A 25,487-nucleotide genomic window follows, 5' to 3' on the forward strand; every position below is an offset into this window, starting at 1 on the left:
TGATATATTGTCAAATACCCACTCCATCATTTTACTGTTAATCAAGAACAGACTTATGCAATTTTCATTGCCCAGATTGGACTTTTCCTGCTTTTTGTGGGGGCAGAGTATATCTGGGCAATTTCCCATATGGTCAGACAGATGAAAGTGTTGTAACTTTAGTAGAATAGCTTGACTAGAGGTGCAACTTGTTCTGGAGCACAATCCTTCAGTACTATTGCCAGGTGCTGTCAGGTCCCATTGTCATTGCTGACATTTGAATTGATGTGCAAGATCTCTCCAATACTGAGTAGATTTGTAGAATTTTCTCCTCCTGTTTGTTCTGTAATTATATACCACCATTCATAACTGGATTTCTCAATTTTGCAGAGTTATTATCTAATCCATTGCTTGTAGAATTACTTAGCAATGTCTGCTGTACACTACTTCTCCTTTTTAGCATGCAAGTCATTCTGTGTTATAGCTTTATTACAATTGCAAGGTTTGCGAGCCTGTCAAGTTTCAGGACTATATTCTTTGGTACAGGTTGCCCTGCTGTAAAGCGTGTTTCATTAACATGAATTCACTGTAACATGATTAACGAATTGGGGACACTGTTTCGAAAGCGCGAACTTTTAAAACGTGTGTTGGCTGTAACCTGAATATATCGTCAACAGTTTAAGCGCTGTTTCTACAGCACAATTTTCCTATAATGTGGGATTGCACAAGAATGCAACCATTATGTTATAAAAGAACTACCTGTTTATGATTACTATTATGGGACTGTAGACAGAAGTTGCAGGACAGTTGCAAGGGCCCGTGTGGTATGTAGTAGAGTCGACCTGACCATTAACCTTTGATGCTTTAATTGTTAGAGCATGTCAATAGACTGCTTATGCACAGTGAGTTATTTGCTTTATATCTTTCTTTTGTAGTATTATAATCTCTACTATGCTAGTGTAATAGTTTGTATAGCAATGCTGTATTAACTCCAACTAATAACGTCTCCTTTTCTTTAATGTTTAAAGAGCTGGGGATTAAAATTTTTAAAAATCATAAATTGCTGGAGAAACTCTGCATGCCTGGCAGCATTTGTGTGGAGAAAATAGAGCTAATGTTTCAAGTTCAATAACCTTCCTTCAGAACGAATAGCAGCTCAGGAAAGGCGGCATACTTATTAATCCTGGAAAACGTTCACTGCAATCAAAACATTAACTCTGCTTTCTCTCCACATCTACTGTCAGATCTGTTAAGTTTCTCCACCAATTTCTATTTTTGTATCAGAATTCCAGTATCTGCAAGTCTTTGTTTTACCATAGACATTAAAATAACTTCAATTCACATCATTTATATAGATCTTATTTTCCCATCAAGAGCAATTGCCTCTACTCCATAAACCTAACACAGCAGGTTAAGACTCTTGGAAAGACAAAAATGGGGTCTATTTGAACTCAGCAGTATTTTCCTGCCATGTGATTCGCATTCTTTCTGCGTGCAAAAGTGGCATCCATTGGAAATGAGAGCACAGTTTCCACACTTCGATACCATTCATAAAGATTTCTGGAGTCACCCAGACTAATACTTCTGAATAAAATTCAAAATATTACCGACAAACTTCAGTAAAAGCTTGGCATACTTACATTTTCTTGATATCTTGCTTTTTATCGGTCTCATCATCTTTCTTCTCATCCTTCTTCTCATCTTTATCTTTTTCTTCATCCTTTTCCTTATTATTATCTTTATCTTTTTTCTTTTCCTTATCCTTTTTCTTTTCTTTTTTGCCACCAGATTTGCTGTCAAATGGATTGAGATTAAGCACTTGTACAAGAAAGAATGAAATAATTGAGTTGCTTAGATAGATATGTATCAAAAATAAGTCTTTGCTCCTTACCCCTTTTTCTCTTTTTTGCTCTTTTTGGATTCCTTCTTTGTCTCTTTCTCTCTAATGAAGAAAGTTGTTTTTTAATTATTCAGCCAGTCTGAATTTCATTTAAAATTACATCTACAGTTGTATTTGTGTCAGAGTTCACAAAGAAATATCACGTTAAACTGCAATATTTCTCACTTATTGTTTTAATTTTCATATTGTCTGAAATTTATCAGAAAGACTTACACTAATACAGTTTCATCAATTCAGGATATCCCTACATATTTTATAATTAATTAAATATTTTTGCATTGTAGTCACCGTTGTAATGTCAATTTGAGCACAGAAAGCTCCCAAAATGAGTAATGAAAGAAATACTAAATCATTTCTTACAGGTATTGGGGAATAAATATTAACCCAGACAATGGGAAAAGCTTTTCTGCCCTTCCTTAAACAAGGCCAGATAATATGCAAAAACAGAAATTGCTGGAAAAACTTAGCAAGTCTGGCAGCATCTGTGGAGAGAAATCAGAGGTAATGTTTTGGGTTGAGTGATCGTTTCTCATAACCTAAAATGGTAAGTCTGCACTTCTTTCGGTTTTTATGAAGGCCAGATAACACTTCATGTTCATCTGAGAGGGGTGGTTGAGTTAATGAGCTGAAAATGTGTTGCTGGAAAAGCGCAGCAGGTCAGGCAGCATCCAAGGAGCAGGAGAATCAACGTTTCGGGCATGAGCCCTTCTTCAGGAATGTGGTTGAGTTAATGTCTTATCAAAAGATCGCAGTTAATGCAGCATTTGTTAAGTTGCTAGAAAGTTAAGGGGTGATCTGATCAAAGTTTTTAAGATATTACCTGGAAAAGACAGGGTAGACAAAGGTAAACTATTTGCTCTGTTTGAGGATTCTAGATCTAAGAGGCATAGTCTAGAAATTAGGGACAAACCATTCAGGAGAGATGTAAGGAAGCACTTCTACACACAAAGGGCGGTTGAGGTTTGGAACTCTCTTCTACAAATGGCAGTGGGTGCTGCATCAGTTGTTAATTTTAAATTTGAGATAGATTCATTTTTGTTAAGCAATGGTATTAAGGGATATGGGCCATGGGGAAGTGTATAGAGTTGGGGCACACATCAGCCATGATCTCATTGAATGGTGGAACAGGTTCAAGGGGCTGAATGGTCTACTCCTGTTCCTATGTAAGTGAACTGAAATATCAGTGTAAGGATTATGTAAAGTTTTAATTCAAACTTTCAACTTAGAGATGAAAGAACTATGTTTAACATTGATTTACTTGCATAAACTGTACAAAATGAACAATAAAAAATACTTTGTTTCAGAAATTTAACACTATACTTACTCATCATTGTTGTTGCTGTTGTTAATGTTGGACATCTCCCTGTCATCAACAAGGGTCTGGGTCCTAATGATAGCAAATTGGTTAGAAATAAGTTTAATTTAAAACAAATTTTAGAAGTGGCTAATTGAGCATCATCTTTTGAGAAGGTTGATCTAAAACAACCTATAATCAGTATGAATGAATATTGGACAGCCCAAAATAATGAAATACAAGGATGAATGTGTTAGGGATATAAATAAAGTTCTTTAGCCAAGGTGCAATAGCCAGATATATGCATCAGGTCAATAATGAATTTAACTGCAAAATCCTGCACCTAGTAGTTAAAACAACTGCCTGATAAGTTTCAAACTTTATCCCAACCCTTGTATATGCGCATGGTTAGTCTCATAGTTTCCATAAACAAACTAAATCTCCAAGGAGCTGAAAATCTGACTCCTCACTTACATTGTGTACCAAATATTGTATCCAGGTCAAACAGTTAAATCTAATTGCAGTAAATCATTTATATGAGAGTGTGTTGGATGGCTGCACAGTACATCAAAAGAATTAGATAACACCTTTTCCAAACCTTTGGACTTTCAGAGTCAGGAAAAAAACCCAACAGGGAAGAGTATCCTAAAAAAATCAAGAGTCAAGAGTCACGAGTAGCTTTATTTATCATTTTTACCACATACAACTGCTACAGTATAAACGAAACAGCGTTTCTCCAGGAACAATGTGCTTCATGGACAATGCAAATTACATGGAGTACAGGACAGCATAAAGTGTATAAGATAAGTGAAAAACTCACAAGATAGCACAGTAATTTCTGAGAAGACAAGACAATAGGCACAGTGGTGTGAAAATTACAGTGTAATAATGAATAATCATTCATAAACGATTGTTTCAGCAGCAATTTGAAAAGTCATGCAAAGAATTGCAGATGGAATGCAGTGCGATCATACAGTGTTAAGGAGCCTGGTGACTTGGGGGAAACAAGTGTTGCACAGTCTGGCTGTGAGAGACTGAATGCTCCAGAGGGAGGAAGGTGAGTTTGAATATGGATTGTGTGGGGTCGTCCACAATGCTGTTAGCTTTTTGGATGCAGCGTGTGATGCAAATGTCTGTAATGGAGGGAAGAGAGACCCTGATGGTCCTCTCAGCTGTCCTTACTATCCATTGGATGGTCTTACGATCCGAGACAGTGCAATTCCTGAACCAGGCAGTGATGCAGCAGCTCAGGGTACTCTCAATGAACCGTCTATAGAATGTGGTGAGGACGGAGGGGGGTGGGAGGTTGGCCTTCCTCAGCCTGTGCAGAAAGTAGAGACGCTGCTGGGCTTTCTTGCCAAGGAGCTGATGTTGAAGATCCAGGTGAGATTCTCCACCAGATATATGTCAAGAAATTTGGTGCTCTTCACAATCTCCACGGGGGAGCTGTTGATGTCTAGCAGAGTGTGGTTGCTCCATGCCCTCCTGAAGCCAATAACCATCTCTTTCATCTTGTCCATGTTCAAAGGCAGGTTGTTGGCTCTGCACCAGTCCATTAGCCGCTGCACCTCCTTCTCTCTGCTGACTTATCGTTCCTGCTAATGAGACACACTATAGTCGCGTTATCAGTGAACTTAATGATATGATTCAAGCTGTGCATCGCTAAATAGTCGTGTGTCAGCAGGGTGGACAGCGGTGGACTGAGCACACAGCCCTGGGGGGCCCCTGTGCTTAGTGTGATGGTGTTGGAGATGCTGTTTCCAATCCAGACTGACTAAGATCTCCCAGTCAGGAAGTCCAGGATCCAGTTACAAAGGGAGGGATTCAGGCCCAGCAGACTCACCTTTCCAATCAGGTGCTGAGGAATGATAGTGTTGAATGCAGAACTGAAGTGTATGAACAGAATTTGATGTGGGTATCCTTCTCCAGGTGGGTGAGGGCCAGGTGGAGAGTGGTAGAGATGTCATCATCTGTTGAGCAGTTGGGACGATACGCAAACTGCAGGGTGTCCAGTGAGGGGGACAGCAATGTCTTAATAAGCCTCATCATGCGCCTCTCGAAACACTTCATGATGATGGGTGTTAGCGCAACAAGGAGATAGTCATTGAGGCAGGATGCTGAAGATTTCTTCAGCACGGGGACGATGGTGGTAGCCTTGAAGCACTTTGAAACTATGGCGCAACTTGGGGAGATGTTGAAGATGTCTGTGAGAACATCCACTAGTATATCAGAGCATCCTCTGAACATTCTGCCAGGGATGTTATCTGGTCCAGCAGCCTTACATGGGTTGACTCTGCATCGGGTTTACCCCATGTCAGCCGTGGTAAGACACAGCACCTGGTCATTGGGAGGGAAGGTGCTCTTCCTCGCTGCCATGAAAATAATGCCTTTGTACAGATCCTAACAGAATGAATGACAAGATTTATTTTATAATTTTTCGGTAGGTTGACCATCCAATAGCCAAGATTGACCATAGGCAATCTGTGAGCATTCGCCAGCGTTCTGACATCACAGGGATGAGAGTGGAATGTGAAAAGGACACTATTAAGTGGAACTATCATTTTGCAAGCATGTACCATCACAGCACAATAGCATAGGTGATTCTAGAACTAGGGAGCCAAGTCTGAGAAGTAGGGCCAGACCATTCAGGAGACATATTAGGAAGCACTTCTCTACACAAAGAGTGATAGATGTTTGGAACTGTCTTCTACAAATGGCAGTGGATGTTCAAAGTTCTTCATTTTAAAACTGAGATAGATAATTTTTTGTTAAGTCAAAGTTATTAAGGGAGATGGGCCAAGGCAGGTATATGGAGTTAGGCTACAGATCTGTCCTGAATGCATTAAATGGCAGTAACAGGTTCAATGGGGTGAATGGCCTACTCCTGTTCAAAGTTCAAAATGTAACCTTAATGAATGGGGTAAACACTTCTGCTACTTTGAAACCTTACATAAAAACATTGTTCACTTCCTTTTATCTGCTCAAATTTCCAAAGTGTAGGTACCTTAGTTTGCAAGTGTTATATATGCTGATAACACAAAGTTAGGTGGCATTGTAGACTTTGTTGATGGTAGCATAAAATTACAAAGCAATATTGATAAGCTAAGTGGAAGGGCAAAACTGTAGCAGATGAAATTCAATTGAGGCAAGTGTGAGGGTATTCACATTGGACAAAAAAACTATAGATAAGAGTACTTTCTAGATGATATGAGGTTAAATATAGACAATGTCCAAAGAGACTTGGGGGTTCAGGCCTAAAGATCTATAAAATGCCATAAACAGGTGCAGAAAATAATCAAGAAAGCTAATGGAATGCTGGCCTTTATTTATAGAGGACTGGAGTATAAAGATGCAAAAGTTACATTGCAAGTACACAAAACCCGGCACCACACCTTATGAAGGATATATGATTTTGGACAGAGTACAATGCAGGTTTACAAGAATGGACTTTGTGGTTAAGTTACATGGAGAGATTATACAAATTAGTCCTTTCGTTCTCTAGAATTTAGAAGGTTAAGTGATGATCTGATCAAGGTCTTCAAGATATTAACAGGAAAAGACAGGGTAGATAAAGAAAACTAATTCCACTAGTTGGGGATTCTAGAACTAGGGAGCCAAGTCTGAGAAGTAGGGCCAGACCATTCAGAAGACATATTAGGAAGCACTTCTCTACACAAAGAGTGGTAGATGTTTGGAACTGTCTTCTACAAATGGCAGTGGATGTGGATCAGTTCTTCATTTTAAAACTGAGATAGATAATTTTTTGTTAAGTCAAAGTTATTAAGGGAGATGGGCCAAGGCAGGTATATGGAGTTAGGCTACAGATCTGTCCTGAATGCATTAAATGGCAGGAACAGGTTCAATGGGGTGAATGGCCTACTCCTGTTCAAAGTTCAAAATGTAACCTTAATGAATGGGGTAAACACTTCTGCTACTTTGAAACCTTACATAAAAACACTGCTCACTTCCTTTTATCTGCTCAAATTTCCAAAGTGTAGGTACCTTAGTTTGCAAGTGTTAAAAATGTAACTTCTGATAAAAATGTAGGCACCGTTTCTTTCTAAGATTTTAGTGACCAACCCATCCCCGAAGATCAGACCAGTCAAACTTTCACCAATTCCACTGATCTGCTTCTTTTCTAACAAGATATGGGTGGGTTCAGATAGTGTTGGGTTCCTACATTATTTTTAACTTGCCCATCCCCAACCATCAGCCTACTCCATTGGCCCCCTGGAATTTACAATTGCCCCCATTATTTATTATAGACAGTTTGCACATACACTTCAGATATTTTATTGACAACAAGAAAATTAGAGACTACAATTAGTGCTTTGATTTATGCCACAGACCTGTTTCATGGTACATCATTTGGTTTTCAAATAAACAAACAGATCAACATTTAAAATAAAATTTTAGGTGAAATAGGGTTATCTCCATGACTATTTGTCAAACTGTGTATATAATATTCACTACATATCTCAGTTTTGGTGAAAGCTTTTTTATGATTAACTTCAGAGAAAATTACAGGCAAGGTTTTGTCCTGGGATGAAAAGGATAAATTTTACAAAGCCCTGCAATGCTAGAACTAGCCTACAGGTCCATTAGTTCACCCAAATGCATGTTTTCATGGGAGAGTTTTTTCTTAATTTTTCATCTTTCAATGATAGACAGACAGATACAGAGTTAAAATTATATGCTTGCTGCAGGCTTCTGTTACTTATGGATAATACCTGAAGACAAGCTCAAAAGTCATGTAATGGACAATATCAGTGCCCACGTTTCTTCAGAACCATATAGTTCAAAATAGCAAACACCTTTTTTTAAACTTGTGTAGATACTTATATAGTGTAGTGTTGTTGAGTTTCATTATGAAACTTTTCTTAAGTGACAAGATTTCTGATACAAGATGACTTGTATCATTCTGCTATACCTGCTTTGTCCATTCTCCATCTGTTCCACCTCATCATCTGCAGGATGAACAGACACTCGGGGAATGCGAAGATAGCTCTGGTGTGTATTAATCACAGTCGCCATCTTGATGACCAAATTGATTCCCTGAAAAGGAACAAGGCAAATAAAGTAAAACAAGATACTGTGCACCTGGATATTTTGAAATAAAAACAGAAAAGCTACAAATATTCAACAGATCTGGTAGCAGCTATGAAGAGAGAAACGGAATTAACATTTCAAGTATGACTCTTGTTCAGAGTTGAAAGGGACTTAGAAATGATGATTTTCACGCTTCTGACAGAGGGAGAGAGGTAGTGAGTGAACAGATAGCGAGGGTGTTTAGAGCAATTGACAAATGGAATGCTAACAGTGTTAAATTGGTGGAAATGTTGGGTGTGAAAAGGAGAGCATGAGTCTACTCTGTTGAGAGCAAAGCACCTTTCTTTCATAATGTGGCATATAACATTATTGTTACATCAGCTAATTATACGTGTAAAGAAAAAGTTGCCATTTTCTTACACTGTAAAAGGGAAATTGAATTTTTGCACAATGCATATGCAACATTTTCAGAAAAATATAAACAAGTAATTCTTGGTTGGAAATGCTGGCATGGAAAATTGATAGTGGTTGATAATATCTGACAAATGAATAACCTTGAATATTTTGAAGGCTGAGATAGGTTCTGTAATATCTACCTCACTCTTATCCTGACTGAGCACCCCAAGCAGGCCCTGGACTGACTTTGAAGACTATCTTTATCTTATTGAGTCAGAGCCCGAGGGAAAGCAATCCCGCTTGACTTCACTGGGGCCTGCTGACAACCATGACAAGCTTTCTGACTATATGGCTGTGCTAAATGGCAAGACAAAGACAGCAGTAATAGGAAGCTGGTATCTCTAGCTCAGGGGCAAAATGTAAAAAGCATGACAAAGCAATGCAAGGCAGGAATGCTGTGAGCTTCCAGATAGGGTTAAGATGAGTTCACACTATGACAGCAAGTGAAGAGTCCAGAGATGGAGCCTGGTTCAGTCCATGAGCTGAATGCATGTCCCTGAGTGCACTGTGTCCTTGTTCCACATTACACTGATAACTGCCAGTGTACCCTGAGGTGTAAACTTGAAGTAAAGAGGTGGAATGAGGGTGTACCGTAAGGATTCCTACAGTCTGGTAATGTGGATGACACAGTGATGTGGAGCGCATATGGCTGGTGCCCATGGAGTGTGCCGTGAGACATTGGTACAATATTTCCAACATGGAGGCTGGTCACAGCAAACAGCAAGCTAAACCTGCCAGGTGCTTGGTCAAGTTGCATATCAAGATTTCTTAACATCAAGCTTGTTTGCTGTGTTCGGTAAGATGGGAGTCTGAATATTAATGCACCCAGTTGTGCCATTAGCAAGGTATTTTAAAATCGCTAATCCCCGTCAATTGGCATATTGTCACTGCCAAGGGAAAATCTCGACATGCTACTTATGAATAGCATACAATATGGAGCGAGATGCTCCCAACATTGAGATGGGCTTCGCTGCACTTATTGCTCAGTTCTGCAATGTGCCTTGCCCTTGTTGGCATTGCTCACACCCTTATAAAATTCTGTCCCATGCTTTCTGAGAGATGGGGTTCAAAGAGAGCAAAGCAATAGCTAGATTTGAGAACTGTTTGAGATAGGTGTGCCAGATGGATGCAATTATATTGTGATAGATCTGAATAACCAAATAATGCATCAAGTAATCCAAGATGGCAAGTCTGATAAACAACATCATAAACTGCTGGAAAGGGGAATTGACTGAACTAAGAACAGAAAGTGCTAGAGAAACTCAGCAGGTCTGACAGTGTCTGTGGAGAGAGAAACTTGGCTCATGTTTCAAGTCCAATAAGACTTTTCTTTGGATCTTCTGCAGTTTAATAACCACAGTATTTTGCTTTTATTTGCGGTAAATTAATATTGAATGACACATTGAAAATAGCAGCCTCACTTTAGAAGCACTGGATGGACAATTTTGCAGGATAAAGTTTGGTCCCACTTCTACTATCAGCCTGACAAAAACAGGTTCACTGAGTGGTCCCACAGAATCCAGATCCATGTCAATTTAAACATCAAAAAGTCTAAAAGACTATTTCAGATGATGGCAGCTTGGGATACTTTGATTATGACTATGGCCCTGTCAGTAGAAAATATAGGGACAAAGATTATTTTGATAAGATGTGTAGAAGTAAAGATGAACTAAGAGTGAAACCGTGTAAAGAGAGATGAAAGTGCCACTGTGAGGTGTGTTGAAGATGATACAGAGAGTGAGCTAATAACTAGCCATGATTTGAAGGTGCCAGTGTTGGATTTGGGTGGACAAAGTGAAAAAAATCACACAACACCAGGTTATAGTCCAACAGGTGTATTTGGAAGCACTAGCTTTCGAAGCATTAAGACAGCGCCTTGGAAGCTAGTGCTTCCAAATAAACCTGTTGGACTATAACCTGGTGTTGTGTGATTTTTAACCTAACAATAACTAGCAATCATGAAGACATGTTTTTGTTCAGTGAAAACAACCGTGTGAACATGCCAGTGATTTCTGCTGGTGTTGAATTGACCGCATTGTTATTGGCAGAACATTGTGGGAGGAGCTGAAGACAGAGGATCAAGTGCACATCTTGAAAATGTGCCAAAAGGTATTATCCTCACACACCTTATATCCCACTTCAAACTCTTCCATGGGTGTGAGAGCTGGGAATCAGAACATAGAGCCAGAATTTAACACATTAAAGGAAGTTTCTTCTGATCAAAGGAGCTGCCTAATCCTTGGGGGTGCAATACATTGGATTGAAAGTGAATTCAGTAAAATTCTATGTAAAATTTAGAGAGCAGTTTTGAGCAGTGTTTTTAGGAATTGAAAGTTGCACATCCACCAAGTGAGATTAACCGTTGATGAGAATGTGAAGCCTATAGCTCAGCCAGTACACAGAATGCCTTCTTGACTGAGAGGGCAACTTGAGGCAAGGTTCAAGGAACTGATGATTCTTCAATGGGCTCTATGATGTCTTGATCCAACACTGAGGTGAGTGCTGTTATGGTAGCATCAAACTCTGTGTTGATATGCAACAAATTAGTGAAATGGTTGTGAGAGAATGACATTAAATTCCACAGCGGACAAAGTCTTTCAAAGGTTGTTAACAAGCAAAATGTTCTCTAAATTAGTGCTAAAGCAGCTGGAGCTACATCCGGATTTGAGGAAAGTGACAATTTTCACTCATTATGGACTGTACTCATACAGGTGATTAACATTTGGCACAAATTTGGCACTGGAGATCCAGCAACATGACATCTATAATAGGATATAAGGGATCCCAAATACAGCCAACAGAAAGGAACATGGTGGAAGGCTTAGATTTTTGTTTGCTCGAGTACAGTCAACAGCACTTACTGTTAATGCAGCAAAGTCCTTGCTGGGTGTTATAGAGCAAATATTCATGGGAAATAAATTTACAAGCGACTGAATCAATTGAGACACAGACAAGAGAGAAGCAAAAACAAAAGGCACGTGAACCACAACATTCCAATCAAGTGAGATGTTCTCTGGGACTTGTGAACTATTGACCGAGGTATATCTCAAATGTTGCTACCCTGGCTGATCCATTGAGGAAATTAACCATGAAGAAGGAACAGTTCATATTTGCAGAAGGAGAGAAGGTGCTTTCAAATCTTTGAAAAATAACTTCACAGTTCCTCAAACCCTGGGATACTATGACCCACATGTGCCAACAGAAGTCATTGTAGATGCCAGTCCAAAGGATGAGGAGTGCCTGCGACTAATACCAATGCAAGTAGATCTCTGACAGATTCTACACGTGCTAGTCCAGCATTGGGTCGGAATTACTTAATTTTATGAACCACAAACCATTAGAGGTGGTCTATCCTGCCAGATTCAAACCCTATGCCAGAACCACTAGACTGGCTTTGGAACTCTGAAAATTCAAGCTCATGGTAGTTCCCATTGCTGCAAAAATGAACATCACTGAACCACTGTCACTGCTAAGAGAGAATCAAACAGAGATCCTCACTACAGTACACAGCTAAATAATGTGTGTGGATTATAGCTGATATGACTGTACTCTCAAATCCACGTTTCCAGTTACCCACAATAACATTTCAACTTCTTGACTAACAAGAACCTATCTCAGGCTTCAAAATATTTAAGGATTCTGCTTCCACTGCCTTTTCAGGGACAATGCTCCAAAGACTCACGATCCACTCAAAGAAATTATTTCCACCCCCCCACCCCCATTTCAAAGGGGTGACCCCTGATCTTTAAACATTGCCCATTATTTTAGATTCTCCCACAAAACCAAATGTCCTCTCTACAACTACCCTTTTCAAGGTTCTTCAGGATTTTGTATGTTTCAAACAATTCATCTCTTCTTCTCCTATGCTCCAGCAGATACAAACTTATCCTCATTAGACCATCTGCTCATTCCAAGTATTAGCCTAATAAACCTTCTCCAAACTTTTCTACGATGCTTTACGTACTTCCTTAAATAAGGTGATCAATACTTTACAGAGTACTCCACATGTGTCTCACTAGTTCCCTGTATAACTAAAGCATGAACTCACTTCTTTTCAATTCAGTTCCCCTTGTGATAAATGATAACATTCTATTAGCTTTCCTAAATACCTTCTGTTCCTGTATACTAAATATCGGTGATTCACGCATGAGAACACCGAGATCTTCCTGCATTTCAGGGGTCTGCAATCTCTCACTATTTAAATAACATGCTCCTTTTCTATTCTGCATGCCAAAATGAACAATTTCTCATTTTTCTGCATTATATTCCATTTGCCAGCTCTTTGCCCATTCACTTATCAATATTCTCATTGAAGTCCAGCAACACTCCACTCTGACTCTAACAGCTGTTCTACCTCACAGCACTTTCACTAACTTTCCAACAGTTAATGTCAAAAGCACCTCGCCTTAAAGTTCCACACTGATCTTCTTAAATAGCAGTAGTTTGTGGTTCCTTGTGCACTCAGAACATAGAACACTACAACACAAGAACACAATGTCTGCTTCAACCAGGATGCCATTTTAAATTAATCTCATCTGCTTGCACACGGTCCATATCCCTCTATTCCCTGCCTGTTCATGTGTCTATCTAAATCCTCTGAAAGTTTGCTATTGTGCCCGTATCTACCACCTCCCCTGGCAGTGCATTCCAAGCACCTCTGTGTAAAAAAACTTTCCCCCTCTAACATTAAACCTATATCCTTTAGTATTTGTCATTTATACCCTGGGGAAAAAGGCTCCATCTATCCATCCTATCATTATTTCATATACTTCTATCAGGCCTATCAGGTTGCCCACTCACTTGAATACATGATCAGCTGGGAGTGTTTAAAATATACATCAATGAGATCCATGAGGCACAGAATGACAAGTAAGGGGACCAAGTCATTGTTGGATACTGAGTGTCACCACAATCGCTCCACTCTGCATACCCCTGACACATACACACTAACTCCCTCACAAATATGGTATGCAAAATGGGTTGTACTGGGTGTGCTGACAATGGATCATCTGCCATTTTCAGATTCCAGGCTTCAGTATCACTGACACCACTGGCAATGCGAAGTTGAATTTTGTTGGAATTGTGAATTATGAAATTACCATATCTAGGATAATTCACTGACATTTTCTTTGCTATTTCAGAGAAAATAATCTCTAAATTTCTTGGTTTTAGTGTAAGATTGCTATGCCTGTTATATTTTCTAATCATATAATGATGTCCTTTAATCAATTTCACTACATATAACAACATATAAAAGGCCAGGTCACTGAACCCCAAACATACAATTGAAAATGGCCATCAGGACCTGTGGAAGCCCTGATGTATGAACATATATGGGAAGTGCCCTTGATGATTCAACTCCTGATGGCCAATTTACCTCCTCACTGGGAGACTCCATGAATATCTCCGACTCTGAGCTAGAGTTGGCGACTTTGGACTACTCTGCCATACATTCCTGAATAGTTACACAGAAATTGTAAGGTAGATTAAAACCTATTATAACAGCTGGACACCTCCACAACTGACTCTCCATTACCTCCACCATCCTGCAATATAACCCTGAGTACCTGACTATGCACACTATTAAAGTCTCATCAACCAACTATCCGCACTGACTACCTAATTAGGTCCTGAACCAACTAGGCCAGTACCCCATTAATCTGAGCCCAGATCCAGCCCCCATTAATCACCCAACTAAACCCCCAATCTGACACGATCACCACCCAAACCAACCAAAGCATCCTACCTGATCTGACCTGAACACTTCCCCAACTAGATTATCCTTAGCATCCAACTATTCCCCTAACAAGAACTGCCCAACCCCTGGCCTGACTACACCCCCTAAACTATTTTGACTATCCACTGATCCACCCACCCACCCACCCATTCACTCACTAACACTCAAACTGGACATTTAAACTTACCATATGGGAGCTAGCACCAAAAAAAAAGGTGCTACATCCTGCCTTCCCTAGCTCTATTCCCTTCCAATGACCCTCAACTGAGAGACACTGTACTGGCCATTCCTGGGAAAGCTGGGTTTAGAAGACCGTGAAATAAATTCACATCAGTGTCAAGAGAAATTGTGAGAGCAGTGGCACTCTGACCATGATCATTGCCACTGCTTGGAAGAAATGGCCATTACTTTGTCTGATGAGAAACCTAAATGCAATCTTGTCGACAGGTATCAAAATGTTTTCTTGATTATTCGGCACAGTATGTTCATAATAAACTAAACTAGGGCCCTAAGATTCAACTGGACTTTTTTAAATTGGGAAGTGGGTGCTACTGGCTGGACCAACATTCATTGCTCATCTCTAGGTGTGCTTGAGAAGGTGGTGGTGAGCTGCCATCTTGCTATCAGTCTATTTGATGTAGGTAGACACATAATGCTGTTCGGGAGTCAGTTCTATGACTTTGACTCAATGACACTAAAGGAACAGCAATATATTTCCAAATCAGAGTGGTGTGTTGCTTAGAGGGAAACTTGCAGGTGGTGATGTTCCCATGTATTTGCTGCCTTTTTCTTCAAGATGGGCTTATAAGGTGCTGTTTAAGGAGCCTTGACAAATTTCTGCAGTGCATCTTGATGGTGGTTCATTCTGCTGTCACTATGCATTATTGGTGGAGAGATGAAAGTTTAGGGATTCATACCAATAAAGTGTGCTGCTTTGATTTGGATGGTATCAAGCTTCTTAAGTGATGTTGGAGCAACACTCAACCAGACAAATGTGGAATATTCCAAGAAATTCCTGGCTTGTGCTTTATACATGGTGGACAGGCTTTGGTAAACCAGAGGTGTGTGTTGCTTGCTTCAGGATTCCTAGCCTCTGACATGCTCTTATAGCCACAGAATTTATGTGGCTAGTCCAGTTCAGTTTCTTGTCAATGGTAATTGGCCAGGGTGTTGAAGTGGGGGATTTAGTGATGGTAATGCCATTGAATATCAAGATGCGACAGTTATATCTTCTCTCTTGTTAGAGATGAAAATTGCCTGGTAATTGACATTTAGCCAATTTGAAAAATTGTCCGGGTCTATTGGACTATTTTAAGATCTGAGAAGTTGCAAATAGTGTTGACCATTGTGAAACCATTAGTGATCATCACCACATCTGACCTTATAATGATCAAGTAGCTGAAGATGATTAGGCCTTGGACACTACCCTGAAGAGATGTCCTGGAGCTACAATGACTGACCTCTAACAACCAAAACCATCTTCCTTTGTGCAATGTATGACTTCCACCAATTGTGAGTTAACCCCAATTCCTATTGAACTTAATTTTGTGAGTGCTCCTTGATACTGCACTCAGTAAAATGGCGCCATGATGCTAAAAGGCAGTTACTTTCACCTCAGTCTCATCTCCAAATGAAAGCAATTGAGACAATTAATGGGAAGAAAGGGAAGTTGTTGGGGATGGTTTGTCTACAGAGTCAGTATGGGTGCAAGTCAGAAACAGGAGAGGAGCAGTCACTTTATTGAGAGTTTTCTCCAGAGTCCCCAACAGCAACTGAGACACAGCTGAGCAGATTGGGAGGCAGATGTGCAGAAGTAACAGGGTTGTTATCAAGGGTGATTTTAACTTCCCTAATATTGATTGGAATCTCCTTAATTCAAATAGTTTGGATGGAGCAGTTTTTGTCAAGTGTGTCCAGGAAGGATTCATGACTCAATATATAGGTAGGCTGACTAGAAGGGAGGCCATACTGGATTTGGTGCTTGGTTACAAACCAGGCCAGGTGTCAGATCTCTTGGTGGGAGAGCGCTTTGGTAATAGTAATTACAGCTCCCTGACCTTTACTATAGTCATGGAAAGGGATAGGAGTAGATGGCATGGGAAAGTATTTAATTAGTGGAGGGGGAAGTATGATGCCATTAGGCAGGACTGGGGTGCCTAAATTGGGAAAAGGTGTTCTCAGGAAAATGCACAACAGAAATGTGGAGGCTGTTTAGGGAACACTTGCTGAGAAGGCTGGATAGGTTTGTCTCACTGAGGTAAGGAAGGGATGCTAGGGAGAAGGAACCTTGGAGGACAAGGGATGTAGAACCTCGAGTCAAGAGGAAGAAGGAAGCTTACTTAAGACTGTGGAGACAAGGATCAGACAGGGCTCCTGAGGGTTACAAGGTAGCCAGGAAGGAACTGAAGAATAGACTTAGGAGAGCGAGAAGGGATGAAATAGCTTTAGAGGGTAGGGATTAAGGAAAACCCTAAGGCATTCTACACTTATGTGAGGAGAAAGAGGATGGCCAGAGTGAGAGTAGGACCGATAAGGGATAGTGGAGGGAACTTGTGCCTCAAGTCGGAGGTCCTTAATGAACACTTTGCTTCAGTATTCACTACTGAGAGAGACCTTGTCGTTTGTGAGGACAGCATGAAACAGACTGATATGCTCAAACAGATTGATGTTAAGAAGTAGGATGTGCTGAAAACCTTGAAAAACATAAGGATAGATTAGTCACCTGGGCCAGATGGGATATACCCTTGGTTTCTACAGGAAGCAAGAGAAGAGATTGCTGCACCTTTGGCGATGATCTTTGCATCCTCACTGTCCACTGGAGTAGTGCCAGGTGATTAGAGGGTGGCAAATGTTACTCCCTTGTTCATGAAAAGGAATATCAATAATCCTGAGAACTAAAGACCAGTCAGTCTTACATCTGTGGTGGGAAAATTATTGGACAGGATTCTCTGAGACAGGATTTATGATTACTTGGAAAACTATAATTTGAATAGAGATAGTCAGCATGGCCAACTATGGTCATGCCTCACAAACCTTATTGGATTTTTTGAGGATGTGGCAAAACACATTGATGAAAGTAGAGCAGTTCATGTGGAGTACATGGATTTAACAAGGCATTTGGCAAGGTTCCCCATAGTAGGCTCATTTAGAAAATAAAGAGGCATGGGATAAAGGGAAATTTGGCTGTCTGGATCCAGAATTGACTGGCCCATAGAAGACCAGGGGTGGTAGCAGATTGTCAGTATTCAGCCTGGAGCTCGGTGACCAGTTCTTGGATCTCTGCTCTTTGTGATATTTATGAATGACATGGATGAGGAAGTGGACGGCTGGGTTTGTAACTTTGCTGATGGCACAAAGGTTTGTGGAGTTGTCAATAGTGTGGAGAACTGTTGTAGGTTGCAGTGGGACATTGACAGGATGCAGGACTGCGCTCATAAGTGGCAGATGGAGTCAACCTGGAAAAGTGTGAAGTGATTCATTTAGAAGATCAAATTTGAATGCAGTTTACAGGGTTAAAGGCAGGATTCTTGGCAGTGTGGAGGAACAGAAGGATTTTGGGGTCTATGTCCATAGATCCCTCAAAGTTGCCACACAAGTTAATAGGGTTGTTAAGAAGGCATATGGTGTGTTGGCTTTCACTAGAAGGGGGATTCAGTTTAAGAGCTGTGAGGTTATGCTGCAGCTCTATAGAGCCTTGGTTAGACCACACTTGGAATATTGTGTTCAGTTCTGATCGCCTCATTATAGGAAGGATGTAGAAGCTTCAGAGAGAGTGCAGAGGAGATTTACCAGGATGCTGCCTGGTCTGGAGGGCATGTCTTATGAAGAAAGGTTGAGGGAGCTAGGGTTTTTCCTTTGGAGTGAAGAAGGGTGAAAAGTGACTTGATAGAAGTGTATAACATGGTGAGAGGCATAGACAGAGTGAATTCTCAGAGACTTTTTCCCAGGGCAGAAATGGTTATCACAAGAGAGCATCATTTTATGGTGATTCAAGGAAGGTTTGAGGGAGATGTCAGAGGTTGGTTCTTTACACAGAGAGTGGTGGGTACATGGAATTCATTGCCAGTGGTGGTAGCAGAGTCAGATACATTAGGAACATTTAAGCGAGTCATGAATAGACACATGGATGATAGTAAATTGACAGGTATGTAGGTTAGTTTGATTTTAGAGTAGGATTAAAGGTCAGCGCGACATCAAGGGCCAAAGGGCCTGTGCTGTGCTGTACTGTTCTATGTTCTATGGAATTCATACTCATTAAAGCCCACAACGTAACAGGAAATGATAATCAAGAATTTTGGTACCTGACAAGTTCTTAACATTGAGTCTTTTAATACATGCCTGTATACTTCCCAGTTTATATTGGTGTGATTAATAAGAAAGTTCAGTACTAGAAAATATTAGAAGACATTGACCAGAATTCTTTCTTGTCAGATGTGGCATGAACAATGTGAGAAAGGTGGATCAACACACGAAGAATGATAAAATCTGAATCCTGATGTTGAGAAAAATGTTTGCAATTTTCTATCAAACCTTGAAATGGCATCATTGTTGGTTAGCCATTATCTAATTTCTGTGCCTTAATATCTACAAAAAGTTCCAACTTGCCTTAGTTACATACTAATTTTCCACTCCTTTCATGAGAAATTCCAAAAGTAAATCAGAGTAGGTACCAGGCAGCTGCCGCATGTTGAATACTTGTCCTGGCCTTCAGAAAACATCATCACTGCTTGCTCGATGGCCAGCATCCTCCTTGAATCACCAGGCACACAAATCAGCATCAGCAAACCCATTGCCTCCTCACCTCTTCTCTTGAATCAACTCATCGACCACTTCAGCCATTCCAAACTTTACTTTGAAGCTCAGGTTACTTACAACTTGCATCCTATTGCCAGGTCTCTTTGTATGCATGTATCTCTTTCACAAATATTGCTTTCTCAATGTATAGGGTCTTTAGTCCTCTACTGGGTGCCCATCACGATGTATTATGTTGCCTTTTAGGGGAAAGCTAGCACTTGTCAAGATGGGAATCACTGAACAGTCAAGGGGGTGGAAATGTCACTGTGCAACATTGCATTATGTTAATGTCATACTTGTAGCATGTGTCAGCATTGTGCAGCAAACAAATTTCATGTGTTTCAAGCTAATGGCCATGTGTGAAAGTCAAAGGGGACCAGTCCTTTGTGGTGTAAAGAGGGACTAAAGTCAGTCAAATGACACTATTCAAGGGGCTCATTCTACTCCAGTACAGGGGTTAGCCATGGTCAGTCACTAACCTGGAAAATTGCAATTTACTCGATATAGAACATAGAACAGTACAGCAGAGGAGTGGTCCATTCGGCCCACGATGTTGTGCTGAACATGACGCCAAATGAAACTATCAAGGGCTTGCTGTAGGCAACTATTTTGCAAACCTCTCTGGTAAGATTGTATTCATAAGAAATGCAAATTGAAGTGACATTTATGAGCAATCAGTTCAGCTGAAAAATGTAGTGTGCCATGGAATTGTTTGACTTATTGAAGTGTGCCTTGTAATTGAAAAGTTTGGGAACCACTGCAAGAGATTATGGGGGCATTTTGGGGTGGGGGGTGTGGTTCAAAGACTGTCACCAGTTTTTGGGGTCACTTTTGTCGATGGTTGAACCTGCTACTTACTCTATCAAGTGCTACTTCCTAACTTGAATCACAAATGCGCAATGGAAATGAAGCATATCTGCTACCAAACTTTGAGTAGGTGCAATTAGTGTAATTGATTTGGCTGAGGGAGTGGATTCTACTTGTGAGTAATCTGAGATCCTTTGACTGTTATTTTCTTACATGCAATGCTTGGGTCATGAGATTGTTCCTACCACACTTGCAAACTCCTCCTATATATATGCCACATGGTTTGTGTGGCATACAGCTGAAATATTTCCACCTGTAAATGGTCCATGAAGAGGTATGCCATTTCCCTCCACTTTGGAGACCTCCATGTTCCAGTATGTGAAAGATAATGGTCATAAGTTATTTGTGCAACTGCTCACTGATCACATTATGAGGAGCTGCTTTATTTCAGATGTTCCTCACACGTTGAGATCACCACCAATGGAAGCTGTTGTCACCTCTGTTTGTTGAACCATGAATGTCCACAGGAGTAGGTGAGGAGCACCTGCATCTGAAAGTCCAGAACCAGCATTCCAGGACTGGTGGATGTGTAGCAGCCTCAAAATTTAGAGTTTTCAGGCAATGGTGCCCTCACATTACAGGGAAAGTGCAGGAGGACCACAGACTTTGGTCTTTGATAGAATGTCCTCCAGATGAGTGAGGCACTGTGACACCACCAAATGAGGATGTTCTGGGGCATTATGACAGAACTGTCATTTGCTGGTGCATTCAAAGTGTATGTCAGGTTGGGATGCAGTTTGCTGGGATGCAAAGGGAATAACAATCATACATGGAGGGGCAACACAATGTATAAGTGAGGGGGAGATGTCTGTGGACACGGTTATGGTCAGTCATTGCCTATGCAGCATGCCTCAGGGATTATAGATTGAAGCCGGGAGGAGCAAATAGAAAGCTGGAGTGGCCATTTTTGCCTTCCTTGTTTTCTAAATTGACTTACCAATGCCCATGTCATTCAGGGAATGGGAAGGTTCTGCCCTACGTCCTCACTGGAGAATTTTTTTGAAAAAATCTGCTCCTGTGACAAACAGGAATAATTTATCCTAAAACTCAATTATAGATTTTTAAATGTTCTTATTGTTTCTATGTCTCCAGAATCATGTGTTGAATAGCAATTGAAAAAGTGTCTGTTAATAAGATAGGCACTTACCCAAGTTTGATAATTGGAAAAACTATCTCATTATTTCCTCAATCAGTACACAGAACACAAAGAGCATTTTATTTGCGCAATTGTGGACTATTTCAGTACATATCATTAATTAACCTTGCATCAGATTAAAAGTGAAAGGAAGTGCGTCCATAATTGATGATGTTATCAGTAAAACGTAAAAGCATCACAATTTATTTTTTAAAACCCTGAAAATAAATCAGACTGCTGGAAAATACAGTGTTTAAAAGTAAGAATGATTATAGATTGTCCAGAAGCATGTATCTCTTGAAGAAACCGTTAACAAATTTCAGTTTGTCTCATTTTCAAGCTGTTGATTTTAATTATTTCAATCTCAGGACAATTCTACAGGAGTTTCTCAGAGTGTCGTCATCCCCAGTGGGATATTCACTGATGATTACACAACGTTCACCTGGAACACCCTTCCCTAAAGCACTGGGCTGTCCCTGCACTGTAGAATCTGCAGTCATTCAAAAAGATGGCTCACAACTAACTTCTCAGGGGAAATTAGGGATGACGATGAGGAAGTCTTATTGGAAATAGAAAAAACAAAAATGAAGCACATTCCCCAAAATCTGTGAAGAAATAAACAAAGTTAATGTTTTGTGTCCAAGATTCTTCTTCAAATCCATTTTGGACTCAAATCATTAACTCTTTCTCACTCCACTGATGCTGCCAGATCTGATGAAGTTCTCCATCTTTTCAGTCTTTATTGCGGTTTCTAGATGTCTCACTCTGATGGTGTTCTCCTCTGGCTTTTATTACAAATCAACAATTGCTAAATTAAACAGCTAAATGTTAACTTTAAAATGAATCATTGTTCCACAAAGCAAAGTCAATCTTGTTGGAATTCCTTGTAATATCCCTTCTGACCCCTATTTAACACTGAAGCTTTAAGTCTTCATGCCTTTGGGGGTTGAGTGGGTGCTCTGGAGTTCTTGAATTATTTAATGACTCTTTATGATTGACTGTGAAGATAACACAGTCTGAATATTTGTTGTAGATGAATCCACAAGAGAAGTCATGTGGCTTTTGAGACCCATTTTATGAATCCTTTTGTCCATTTTAAAGACAGATTTGCTTTCTTTACAAAATGTACTAAATTATAAACACACATTTGTAAAAGTTCTTTACGCCTTTTCATTGTTGCCTGCTATGTTTTGACCCTGACCCTCTTTGAGAAAATGCTACAGATGGATTAGGTTTTCTGAATCTAATTCAAGTTTTCAGAACTTTTTTTTTTCTTTTTATATTTCTTATTGATTGTCTCTCTTTTAAGTTCTTTTAAAGTTCACTGGAACACAATTTTTCATTGCCATCGCTCTCTGAGTGCCCCTCCTGCCCCACAAGTTAGATTGTGCAACAGCAGCAATGAGCTTTCTGCTCTCCTGTTTTAACCTTAGTTAACCATTTAACCAAGCATCATTGATTTTTGAAACATACATTTGTTAGCTCTTAGTTTGTAAATTTGTACATTTAACCTCTTCATACAGGTGAGAATTACATGATAAGCAACACCACAGATACACACAATACTCGTTATCATCCTCCTAATCTTCACACTGAGAACCAGGTCATTTCAATGGCGATCTACTTTGCTAAGTGGACCCTTATTACCATCCATTACAACTAATGCAATGTGACAATAAGAACTTGGATTTACTGGTCTGTGTTAACTGCTAAAATCATACATTGCATAAAGTAATGATCGGTTTACCAGTCACATCATTCCTTTTCTAGCCCAGGTTTAGAAGCATTGCAAATTAATTAACAATGGTGGGTATATTGTTGAACATTCAGTAACACTACAAAGTCATAAGAGTTCATTAATCCTATTAAATTTCTGGTATTTCTTGTAATCAGTTGTATCCAGATGGAAAGGAAAACAGATTTATAGCTAAATTCCACTTCTATTAGAAAGGCAGCGAATAAACATAAATAATGAAATAATAAAACCACAGATTTCCAGTGTTAGTCCAAGCACTGTGTTACACAAATCATTTAGAAGTTCATGCATTGACATAACTGGTTAAGTTAGCCTAACTAATTCAAATTTTCTTAGTTGCTGATCTTGAATTACTTTCATATTTGACGCTTAAATGCTAGGTATTGCCAGATACTCATAAAAATTCAAACCTAGAATAATACATTAACACAACAGTATTTTAATTACCATTCTCGGCATCATTATCAGTCCAATTTCTTTGCCTTTTTATTTTTTTTGTGTGGCATTTATGATCTTCAAAGTGAAAAATGTCAGTTTTCAGAAATTGAATGTTTTCCCTATTTAGCATTCATTGTTAACAACAAATATTCTAGTCAGGTGTAGTGAAGAATAGATCCAGAATAAAATCTATTCTGCTCCAAAACACCTAACTTGTCTAGTCTGTCCAGAATGCTCCACCACCTTACATTTCCTATCCAAGTCAATGTCACTTATTTACAAACAAAGTTGTAATTTAAAAATTGCCAAAAACTCCTCAGTGTTTTACATCCACTAGGGAATGTGTGAAAGCAACTTAAAATGATGGACACAAAAGGACTTTTACTCCCTTTTGACCAGGTGCACTTTTTTTGTTGCCATTTTGGGCTTTATTTGCACCTAAATAATTAAACTGAAAATGTAGTTTCTCCACTCTCCACTTAAGACTTTTCCTCCCCTTTGAGAAAATTATGTTCCTCTTTGTTTTACGGGGGAAATCTGGATAATTTCCAATGCAGAGTGCACATAAAGCAACATAAATATAGTTGTCCTTATTCTAGAATTAATAGGAGAATTGGATTTTCAATATTGTGTTTATTAACTAATTAATGCTGGAGCATAAAGCAGCAGGCTCTAATATTATCAGAGCAAAAAAATAAAAACTGGCCCAAAGTTATCAAAGAATGGAACTAAGTATGAAGATGGCAATAGCATACCGTTGTGCAAGAAGTATGCTCCACATTTACCTAACATCTAAACTTCCAGATACATTAAATTGGTTTAGCATCCTCTGTGAAACAAATTTGCACTTCCTGTTCCATCCATTCAAAAAATCCAGATCTATCTGATAATAAATAAGTGAAGTAATGAGGTGCTTAAAGAGTAATTACAGTAAACATAAAATAATCTTTGAAAAATGTGTATTAGAATATCCTCCATTTCATTTTCAGTTCAGTTTTAATGACATAAAATTGCTTTCTATTGAAAGAAAAGAGAACTGCATGATTTAATTATACACAGTATATAATTAATATAAGTACTATACTTTCATTCTCTCAATGGCACATGTTTGGATATCACTTAACCCAATACATTGCTCTGAGAGACTCTTGAAGATTACATAGAATAATTAATCAGTAATTTAACATTGAAAATCAATGACTGAGGAAAACAATTACAAGTTAATCATACATCTCCCCAACATGAAATGGAAATGAGTTCGGGCATTGATCAATTAAGTTTCACAATGCTGAATAAGTGAGCCATTGTGCAGAATATGTCCAAACCATCAAATTCAATGAATCGATATTTTTTAAAAACCCACAAAGAAAACAATATCCACAATACACCCATTTGATACAGAATTAAATGAAACTTACCACAGTGGAATGGACCACTTGAACAAGTCCTGGATTCCCACAAATAATCTACATTTAATTTGGATCCACGTAAAACACTAGGTTATTAATCGATGTGGAAGCCTCCTCCTTCATTCAATGGCAGCAAGAATCCTCAGCCCAGTTGAGATTGAAAATTCACACATTATGTGAAAGATAACAGAAAAGTTAAGCAAATATCTGCAGTTACGATGAAAGATCAGCAAATCTGCAGACCCATAACTCCGACATCTCCTTCACTGTCCACCTTGAAAGAATTGGAACCATCTCAGGTGATTATCAGAGCCAGCCTACTAACTGTAATACTGTGCATTATGACTTAATCTCCTATTCCTATATTAGCATAATCAACCACAACATCAATTTTGATTTTAACTTCCCAGTATGTGGATGAAATGAGATGATGTCAGTCCCAATGAAAATAAAAATATAGATGGACGAACCAAAATCAAATGCAGCTGCATTTGAAACTTTTTCCAATAATATTAAAAGATTTAACTGCAAGCTGGTCACAGTTGTAATGCAAGAAAATGACAGTAAATGTATGTCTAGGAAGATTATTTATAAACAATTATTCATACAAAAACAGAAATTGCTGAAAAAACTCAGCAGGTCTGGCAGTATCTGTAGAAAGAGAAACATAATT

General features: G+C 39.3%; 1 protein-coding gene across 1 annotated transcript in view; it reads right to left on the minus strand.

The window, feature by feature from the left end:
• The window catches only part of cnga1b (cyclic nucleotide gated channel subunit alpha 1b), a 48,835-nt gene extending 23,717 nt beyond the window's left edge, over nucleotides 1-25,118 (minus strand). Inside the window, exons 1-5 of the mRNA XM_072568855.1 lie at nucleotides 24,824-25,118; nucleotides 8,104-8,228; nucleotides 3,204-3,266; nucleotides 1,871-1,921; nucleotides 1,620-1,772 (exon numbers count right to left, since the gene is read on the minus strand). Coding sequence (XP_072424956.1) covers nucleotides 1,620-1,772; nucleotides 1,871-1,921; nucleotides 3,204-3,266; nucleotides 8,104-8,207 — 371 coding nt within the window. The 5' untranslated portion in view covers nucleotides 8,208-8,228; nucleotides 24,824-25,118. The remainder of the gene's footprint in view (nucleotides 1-1,619; nucleotides 1,773-1,870; nucleotides 1,922-3,203; nucleotides 3,267-8,103; nucleotides 8,229-24,823) is intronic.
• Between the last annotated feature and the right edge of the window lie 369 nt (nucleotides 25,119-25,487).

This window comes from Chiloscyllium punctatum, chromosome 1 (assembly GCF_047496795.1).
Source record: "Chiloscyllium punctatum isolate Juve2018m chromosome 1, sChiPun1.3, whole genome shotgun sequence".
Lineage (NCBI taxonomy): Eukaryota > Metazoa > Chordata > Chondrichthyes > Orectolobiformes > Hemiscylliidae > Chiloscyllium > Chiloscyllium punctatum.